Genomic DNA, 10398 nt, shown 5'->3' with positions numbered 1-10398 from the left:
TAAATTTTAACTGCTTATGATGAAGTAATACTTTGAAAGTGCTACAGTCGGTAGGTGTCTCTTACTTTAATGTACTGTAGTTGGTGGTTTTGATTTTATAAATGATTAAACTTTATATAAATATATTTACATATATTTTTTAAGCTAATTTATTTAATTCTAAATTTTCTTTAATATAACATTAAACAGGTGTAATGTAATTTTTATTAGGTTTTAATTTGTGTTACACTAAAGTGAGAGCCAGTTGAATGAATATTGTGTATACATATTTTTATACAAAGTGTTCTGTTATCATCATAAAGTAGTGTGGTTGAAGCTGTGTAAAATTATCATTTTTGTTTTACTGAATTGTAGCTTATATTAATCTATTCATTTGTAGCTGAATGTAGCATTTAAAATATTTTGTGTATAGTTGCATCCATTTTCATTAAGTGAGGTTTACAAGTAAACCTAGAATGTATTACAGCTATTTCACTCTAGGTTTACCAGACTAGGATATAATGTTAATAAGAACCTTACAATAAATAGGATCTGGGAGAGACACAAATGAGTATTGAAACGGAGTGCTACACATTTTGTGCTAAATAAAGTCTAAATAATAAATGTTAAAAAAGGGGAAAATGTAGTCTAGTGAACAAATCAATATTCCTCTTCAATAAGATAGTATTAATCAATAGTACTTAACCCAATATTTCAATAAGATAGAATAGCTTATTACAGTTGTAGGATAGCTTTATAGAAAATGATATATATAGAATTTTTAAAACTAGCCTAAAAAAATTAAAAAAAAACATGGTTTTTCAATGCCAGATTTGTACTAATCAGCCTTTGCATTTTTCCACATGCCATAAAATTTTAAAATTAATTTTCCTTGCACAAATTTTGAGCTTATATATAAATTAATATTCATCAAAAAATAAAATATTCTTTTATATGATTAATTCAGAAATAAGTGACCTACAAGACAAGATAAGATTATGTTTTAGGACAAAAGTAATCTTCTTTGTAATGACCATGATATAAATTATCCATTTTCACAAAACTGTTTCATGTAGGCTCACATATGATGAAAATTTATAATTATAAATTTATCATACATAAATGTACTATTGAAAATGTGTTTATTTTGATTCACAAATAACAATAGCTCTAATTAATCTACATATATTTATATTATATTATTAGATTATATTGATTAGAGTTACTAATCAATATGAAGCCAACAAAATTACTCAGCAGCTAATTAGCAATGATGAATTTATAACGGAAGGAAATTTAATCCTTCATACAGGTGTAGATCTAAAATTTTTTATTATTTTGGTAACAAAATCTAGATAAATACACTAATTTTCAATATAATTGTTGGCTATGTATATTATTTCCTATTTATGTGTAATCACTATTTTTCTTTAATGTTAGATACAGATTTTTTACTCTTAGAGTATGGTAACTCCTGTAGTCTCAGGAGATTAAGTCTTCTCTGGAACTTCACATGCAACTATAATATGAAATATCTTAAACTAAATTTAGTTTATGGATGATAATATCATACAAAAATGAATATAAATGAATTAAAAGGGATAAAATACAATAATAATAATAGAATTTACCAAACAAAAATGTATTAACAATAACTTCTTACACACACACACACACATATATATATACATATATATATATATTACGCAAATAGTTAAAAATATTTCCATGTTTATAGTAGAAGTGATTAACTAATATTACAAATAAAATTTTAATTTACAAAATTCTTAGACTAGAAAATACAAAATAACTTAATCATGTAGCTATAACTAGTATGGTAATATATTATTAAATGAATACAGGATTTAATTACTCAATATTGTCAAAAGTCACTGAATACTTTCTTGGAGGGTGTGTATGTATATATATATATATATATATAAATAAATCTCAAATGCACCAAATATTATAAACTACATCTTTCAGCAAACCAATAATACTACATAAATACAGTCACATTGTTGTTCATTATTCTTAACTAACAACTACAACACAGTTCATAGTAATTTAAATAGATGCTCCATATATATCAAAGTACATAATCATTACTTTGAGGATTGTTAGCCAAGTAACTTGCAAAAATTCCTTTCTCTACTTATCTCCCTTAACTGCTAAATTAGTAGTACACCTCTAGGACCTGTATGCTGAGAATTTATCAGATATTTCACTCAGAATGATTTAAAAAAAAAATCACTCTCATAATTAGTAGAAATGAGCATATCATTTACAGCCAAAAAGCATTCTTTTGATTAGCACCAGCACCTAACTTACTTTGTTTTAGGGTATAACAAACACATGTATTCATTACAAATACTGTGCTTTGTAAAATTATAAATCAGATCTTCATCTCTGTTTTCAACAAACATCATTAAAAATTAATCTTCTCAAACAATAAATCACAGATCTGCAAATAGATAAAAATTTATTACAGCATAATATCTATGAATCTTTACATATTAGTAATTACTAAAATAAGTTGAAAAAAGCTAGACTGTTTAATCTCAAACCTAGAAATGCATTAAGTCACTGAATAATGGAGTTCAGATTACAGTTCATAAATGTCAAATGTAGCTTGCTAAAAGTATTAAGAACTGAAACATCTTCATTCATTTGAAGCGATGACTAAGTAAACATGAATACAACTATGCTTATAATGGTACACGGTGCTTAGCGGCAAACAATTTAACTTAGTTACAGCAATAGATTACTGACGTAAAATTCACTCAAATTTATTCTGTAGAATATTAACTCATAATCAATCAATCAGTATGCTACTAATAACTTTTTAAAAGGTATTAGTAGCATCAGATTGGTTTTTTTTGTGAACTGGACACTCCTCAGGCGCAAGTAAAGGTCACATATTAATTTTGATCTCTAGAATATCTCATGAAGGTTTATTTAATTTGATTTTGTATATAGTTAAATCATCCATTTTCATTAAGTGAGGTTTACAAGTAAACCTAGAATGTAATACAGCTATTTCACCCTAGGTTTACCAGACTACAACATGATGTTAATAAGAATCCTACAACAAATGGGATCTGTGGGACATAAATCAGTATTGAAGTCAAGTGTAAACCTTAAATGCTGCAGCTAGGTCTCATTCTGTTAACTTTCCATACAGAAATTGCTGATGTAACTGCTTCACCACTCTGACTGTCAATATATAGGAATTGCTGGAGTAGATTGCAATGTGTAATGCAAGTTAAACATACATTTAAATGAACTAAAACCTATATATACAACAGTGGTCCAAGTAGAGAACAGTCATAAAAACTGATATTTTATACGCTGGTCTTCCCTTAAGTCTAAATAAAATGAGAAAAAAACATCTTTTCCAGTAAGCTTTTCAATTTTACAATTTGTTAATTTGTATAAACTATTTAAAAAAATAATAAAATGTATTTTAATTATTCATCATATTTAGAACAAATTAAAAATTCACGGTACAGTAAAGCGGGAATGTGTAAGGAATGTTAAGAGCGCTAAAAAATACAGAAAGTGACTTAATATGATAAGGAGAGCAAGCCTAAGATGGTTTGGACATGTTAAGAAAATAAATGAAGAAAGAACAGAATTGGAAATGTTGTCAGGAGGTATATGGACCGAGAAGAGGAGAAAAAGTTGGGTAAATAAAGTTAAGCAGGATATTACAAGTTTGGAAAGTTTTGAACGAGTGAATAAGCAGATTCATTCAATAATACTGTATAATATTAAGACATTTTATCCTGCTATCGATACAACTCCTGATATATACGAACACCTCCTCATTCAACTAAGTTCTTTTTATACATAGGACACTTGTATTTCACATAATATAAAATCATATCTTCAAAATCCTGTATCCAACTAAAGTATTATAACACAGTGGAACATTAATTATCCAAAAAAATTAAATTATTAAAAAGGTTTGGGCAAGATATTTTTCAAAAAAATATGAGAAAATATTTTTGAATGTATATTATTACCTACTGAGCGGCAGAAAAAATATAACTGTTTACGTTACTATAAATTAATAAACTTATTAAATTCTAATTCAACTGTCTAACTACTGCCTCATTCACAAATGAAGTGTTACAAAGATCTGGTTTATTGGTAATGCCAACTTAGTTTTTTTTTTATATCACATGATTTTCAAGTGAGCCAGAAAATAAAAAATTTAACAGTAAAAAAAATAAACTAAATAATTTAGGCATAAAAACCATATAAGTAATATTAATGACTTAATTATTTTTAAAAACACTGTAAAATAGTTTAACGATTTTATTATAACACATTCTGCCCAGTTATCTAAAAAAAAATTATATTCAAAACTGGATACACAAAACATATTTTGGATATTTGATCCTCTACTGTGATCTCAAAGTTAAATAACAAACTACGTTAACGTAGTATATAAAATTTTTTAATTTTTAACTAAAAAATTCATCATTTGTTTAATTTAACTTAACTATCATATAACTGTACAAAATAATACACAACATATTTTTAAATATACATGTATTAACATAAAGATGTTGTAATTATCTATATAGTTTTATAACAATAAATAATAAATTTATCAAAACAGGTAATTTATATTACAATACTGGAATGTTTGTCATGAGAAACAAAATTTATCTTTCACACTGAACTCAATGAAATTAAAAAATATAACCACTTATATACAGTATATTGCATAACATATATTTATAAACAGAGCAAGTCAAGTAGCGTTACAATATTTTCCAACCTAATCGGTGAGATCACACTTCTCTAGTTGATTTCAAATTAAGGTTTCTATTTTTCATCATTTAAGGTTTTATTAATACAGATCTATACTTATGCATTTTTTCACATTGTTTTTTAAACAATAATAACATAAGAAAGCTGTAAAAGGTCTGGTGTATTTGACTAGTTTAAATAAACTATATTACACCATAAAAATAAATTCAGAACGACAAACAAAATTGTGTTCAATTCAAAATGTATTAAAAATTCAGTTCAATTTTGTTCACTGGCTACCCAACAAACTTGTTTATACTGTGGTAAAGTTTAAAATTACACGGATGACTCAACAGATCTATTATGTTAAATGTTTTATGAACCTTGTTTAGTATAATGTTTGTAATTGTACATGACATTTCAATTTTTTTTTTTATTATTCAGTAAAAACAGAGAATGATGGTTACTTTTCAGACAGCCTGTGCTACTATTCATCATAAATTGTATACTATTGGATAGCTCTTAAAATGAATGCAGAATGAAGGATTTATATAAGAAAAATATTTTTCATTATAATTATTAATTACAATGAAATAAAACTTACTACTATGAAATAAAACTTAGTTTTTATAGAAAAATCAAAAACTTTCTTTGTAAAACTGTTGAACTACTTCATTGTAAAAATGTAGTTAAATTCGTTTATGAAGATGTTGTTCTCAGATTTTGAGGATAGTTTATACGCTATTTTATATATTGATCTTTTTCATAAGTATGGTGATATACAGGCACTGATATATTTTACTGATTCCTTTCTTTTAGTGTAGAGAAAGCATATCATAAAGTAATGACATTATTTAATTTTACTGTAATGCAACAGCATCTAAAAAAAGCATGTAATAAACAAAAAAAATAATAAGTGCAGTAGATTATCAGCTATGAATAGAATTAATCATAAATAATTTTTATGTATGCAGTGAAAACAATTTTTTTGTGAGCCGTTTGTATTCTACAAAAAAAAGAAATTAAATGTTTATAGGATCACATAACTCAATAAAATAAATATAAATACACAAAAGCAAGAGAAAATCTAGGGATAAAAAATAAATATAAGCTCTGAACTAAAGGATCTATACCAGGCATATCAATAAGCCTGATGATAGTAGAAATAATAGGATAAAAAGTTTCAAACCTATGCATCCCAATGCCAAATATACATCAGTAATTTATGAAGAATATTTTATGATGATTACTTATTTTAGAATCGCTCTTACTTTGTGAACGTGAAAGTTAAAATTATTTATGTTAGTGTACTTTTAAAATATGCTTATTTTTTTAATACTAGTACAATTTCTTATATTAAGTAGGATCAATATATTTAGGAAAGGCATTTTCAGAATTAAAATTGTGATCCTATCTTTGAGAAAGTATAAACAAGAAAGTGTGCAGGCAGCATGTAACCCGAGAATTTGAAATATCTGATGTATATGATGACGTAGTTAAGGGGTAAGACCTTAAATGGCACACCAGTAGTACTTATAAGGTAATGTGTCCAACACCATGTCTAACCACCTTCAACTTCATCAGTAATGATGAATTATTCAATATAACTAGCTGGTTATTAGTCAATAACTTAAATTTTGACTCATCCCAGATGCATTTGAAACATCTTTAAACTAAAAAAACCAGTACTCTATCGCTGAAATGGTGTAGTAATGACCATTTATGGTCAAAATATAAGGTAGTTACATCATATATATATATATAGTTAGTATATAATTGCATCATAAAATATTGAAAGGTAGTGGTTAAAACCGCTACCCTTGAAAATAATTTTGAAGAAAAACATTTTGAATAAACTTACTCTATACATTCAAATTATAAGATAAAAAATACTAATATTTTATTATTGGGTTCCATATAGTATTTAATTGATAGGTTAAAGTTTTACAACATTTACAATATACTATAACTAATATTAAATAATAACAAAAAATATAAATTTTCAATTAAATCTGAATAAGTACTAATGTATATAACTTTTAATATTTTATATACTTTTAGATAACCTGGATTACCATTTATACTGAAATTTTCTCCCCTGTTTGATCAAAATAAATATGTCTTGCTATTTATTAGAGAATTTTTTACTTCTGTTTATTTTTTCCTTTTATTTAGTTTTCTTTTTACAAATATTTTAATGATAATTATGCTTAATGTTTCTTTTTAGAGCTCAAATTATGAAAGTTAATAAGGTTCTAATTTTATAAACAGAAATTATAGGTTAACCTGGTCTGCTAATCACAGATATTTCTACATAATTATAATAATACTAATAATAATATCAATTTTTAAAAGAAACAGGCAACAATAACTAATCTAATCACATAAACTTTAAACACATAAAAGGAAGACTTTTAAAAATACTACAAACTGAAATTTAGAATAACAAGGAACAATTATAACAATACTCATTACAATTGTTAATCATAGTTACAAGATTTGAAGGGTCACTTTATTGCTATCATAACAAATAATATCAAAAAATTCTTTAAACATATTTTAAATTATATGCTATACCCAAAAACTGAAATAAATTTCTTATGAGTTCAGCAGAAGTCTCGTATACAATCAATCTAACATATAATATCAAGTGAGAACTAATGTAGGGAGCACATACAATGTTGATGGAAAAAAGAATTAGAATAAAGCTATTGTTTTTATAATTAATTTTGCCTAACCTAATATTAGACCAGATAAAAGAATTCAGGTGAAAGCAAATTAATGATTTTTAATGGACAACATGAAGACTTGGGGGTGAAGATACCGATATAAAAAAAAATATAACTAGATGAGTGGAATGACAAATGAAGCAACATAATCAAGGATTAATAAAACAAAAAGTGAGGCTAAAGTAGTCACAAGAAAAAAAAAACGTCAAAAATAATTTAGCAATGGAAGTGTTTTTAAAGTAGAAATATCTATTTAGTTATAAGCCGATACTATGATAGAAAAGGAGATGACCGAGAAGATAAATAGGAGGCCGAATAAAGATTATCAATATCTATTATCAGGGAGTATGTACTACACAAAGCAAAAATATTCATGTACAGTACAAGTTGTGATACTAATTTTCACCTTTGAAAAAGGTACAGTGCTCATATTACAATTTGAAGTTTATAAAAATCTTGTTTGTTAGAAACAAAAATATTGCTTAATTGTAATAAAGCAATATCCCTGCCAATAATAATGCAATTTCCTATCAAATAATATCGAGTTTAACTTCTACAATGAAATGATTTCTTCAATAGTTTTTTGTGTTCTCATTTTTGCTGAACAACTTGAAGATCAAAAACCATATGACAATACAAGATACAACCATACTTTCACTATATGAGTTAAATCTAAGAAATAACATTTTCATATAAGTAATGCAATACTTAACAAATCAATTTAACTAAACGAGTTACAAATTTGAGATTTATATTTTCTTAAGTTTTTTACAGTAAAATTTTAATTTCAAATTAGCTTTTAAATTTTGAATTAGTTCTAATGTATACATTATGCTACTGACTTCCTAATTTACAAAGTCAAGAATTACAATCTCTTAGTTTAAATTTCAAGAATTTCCCCGTATAATTTTTTTTAAAATTCATTTGAAAAACAATATACCTGAGTTTTACTGCATTAAAACAACAAAAGAGAAGAAAACAAATGATTTTAATAACAAAATATACCTACTTTGTATTAATTTCTCATAAAGTTTTAAACATTCTCTGAATATAATTACAACTAATTAAAAATTATGAAAAACTAAAACTGAATTTAAATTGACTCAAATATGTCTAACATTACTTTGAGATTTTGATTTAAAATAATATTAAAATTACTTCAATAAAAAAAAAGAACATTAACTAAGCTGAGCTAAGAAAAAATCAACAGTCATGATAAAATAATACAAAAAACAAAATTCTAACTTTGATATACTGTAGGTGTCCGCTGCTACTGTGTCATAAAAAGTATTTCTCAAAACATGGATTCATTATAGCACAGTTAACAGGTTAGATGTTACATACTACAATAGCAATCCTTTAAATCTGTATGGACAGCCTGATATGTTATTTATTCCTATTGAATCCCAAATAATTTTGAAAATAATCTGAATGTTATATCAAATGAAGGTTCAATGTTATTAACTAAAGGAATATAAAATGTTGCAGTACAGATAAAAAGAAAATCATCTACTTAAATATTTGAGATACAACATGAATCCACTGAGGTCAATGTGCTTCAAAAAGGAACGGCTTATAAACATTCAAAATAAAAAGGATATATCAAGTCATCAATGATTTTTAGGAGGACATGATCATTTGATCATTTTGGCACCAGTATTACAACACATTCTGAAGGTAGGCATGAATCTAACATTGATAATGTCAGAACAATTAAATTATTCTTAAAATCTAGTGATCATCAATTCCTAAATAAAGACTAATACTTGTTTTTTTTTTTGTTTTTTAATAAGTAAATACAAAATGATTTTGGAGGACATCTCCCATTTAATTAATTAACATTTGATAATTTTTATAATTACATGGGCTGTTAAATTACGACAATTTTTAAGATAAAACTTTAAGAAAAAAAAAAACAAGCTAACTCCCCTGATAATGCATATTTCCTATATTAATTTAAAACAATGACTGTAGACAAAACCAATTAACTGTGCTGAGCAAGGGTTAAAATTAACACTTAAGAAAAATTAATTAATGCAAATTCATTTAACTTGTTTACTTCAAAACAAGATCTTCTTAATTTAATTATTCCAGTCTACTAATAACGCCACCTGAAGATCAAATAATTTTGAACATACAATAACATTATTACCTAATTCCATATATATTGATACAAAATTAATAATATTATTATCATATAACCTATAAATCCATACATGAAATACATTCATTTTCAGAATTAAATAAGAGAGGTGATGTTTTTAAATAAACTTGTCAAAATTTCATTATAAACAAAGAAAAAAAAAACCGTTTGTTATTAATTACAAAAAGAAAAAAAACATAAAATAAGAAAGTATTCAACAAAAAATAAATCATTTAATAAAATATGCACGATAATTTAAACTACAGTACTAATTGTTATTATTCAGTGTTCCTCTCTAGGAAAACAATTTAAAATGATTATTTCAGTGTATTATTGTGCAAAATTTACAAAAAAAAGAAAAAAGAACAGTAGATGAATGACATGTGAAAAATTAATGGTACTAATGTTACCATAAAAATACAATATAATCACAAAAACATCAAACTTTTTACATAACTGTTGTAAAATATTAATGAAAACAGGCACACTGACATCATAACACTGCTGTATTTAAACACCATTACTAATACTTGCTGATGTTGGTGGTTTGAGTAAATCATAATACTGAATAAGGGCTTCACGTAGCGATTCAGATACTTGGGCTGATGTTGTTGCTGTACAATCTACCAAATAAGGATAAAGGCTTATCAGCTGGTCCCACACCGTACTATTCACTAAAAAAAAAAAAAAATAAATAAAATAAATGACTAAAAATATAACAATACTTTCATAATTATTAAGTACATGATTATATGTATTAAATAAGTAATAGGGGCTTTGGTT

General features: G+C 25.4%; 1 protein-coding gene across 4 annotated transcripts in view; it reads right to left on the bottom strand.

The window, feature by feature from the left end:
* Window positions 1–3732: 3732 nt before the first annotated feature.
* The window catches only part of mon2 (Mon2 homolog, regulator of endosome-to-Golgi trafficking), a 195224-nt gene continuing 188558 nt past the window's right edge, over window positions 3733–10398 (bottom strand). For 3 of the 4 annotated variants that reach the window (XM_075362343.1, XM_075362344.1, XM_075362347.1), the window contains one exon: window positions 3733–10289. In XM_075362343.1, coding sequence (XP_075218458.1) covers window positions 10126–10289 — 164 coding nt within the window. In that variant the 3' untranslated portion in view covers window positions 3733–10125. The remainder of the gene's footprint in view (window positions 10290–10398) is intronic. The other variant, XM_075362346.1, reaches the window with a different exon arrangement.

This window comes from Lycorma delicatula, chromosome 4 (genome assembly GCF_047948215.1).
Source record: "Lycorma delicatula isolate Av1 chromosome 4, ASM4794821v1, whole genome shotgun sequence".
In the NCBI taxonomy this organism is placed as follows: Eukaryota; Metazoa; Arthropoda; class Insecta; order Hemiptera; family Fulgoridae; genus Lycorma; species Lycorma delicatula.
Note: the sequence above shows the minus strand (reverse complement) of the source record. Positions and strands in the feature narration are given on the sequence as shown.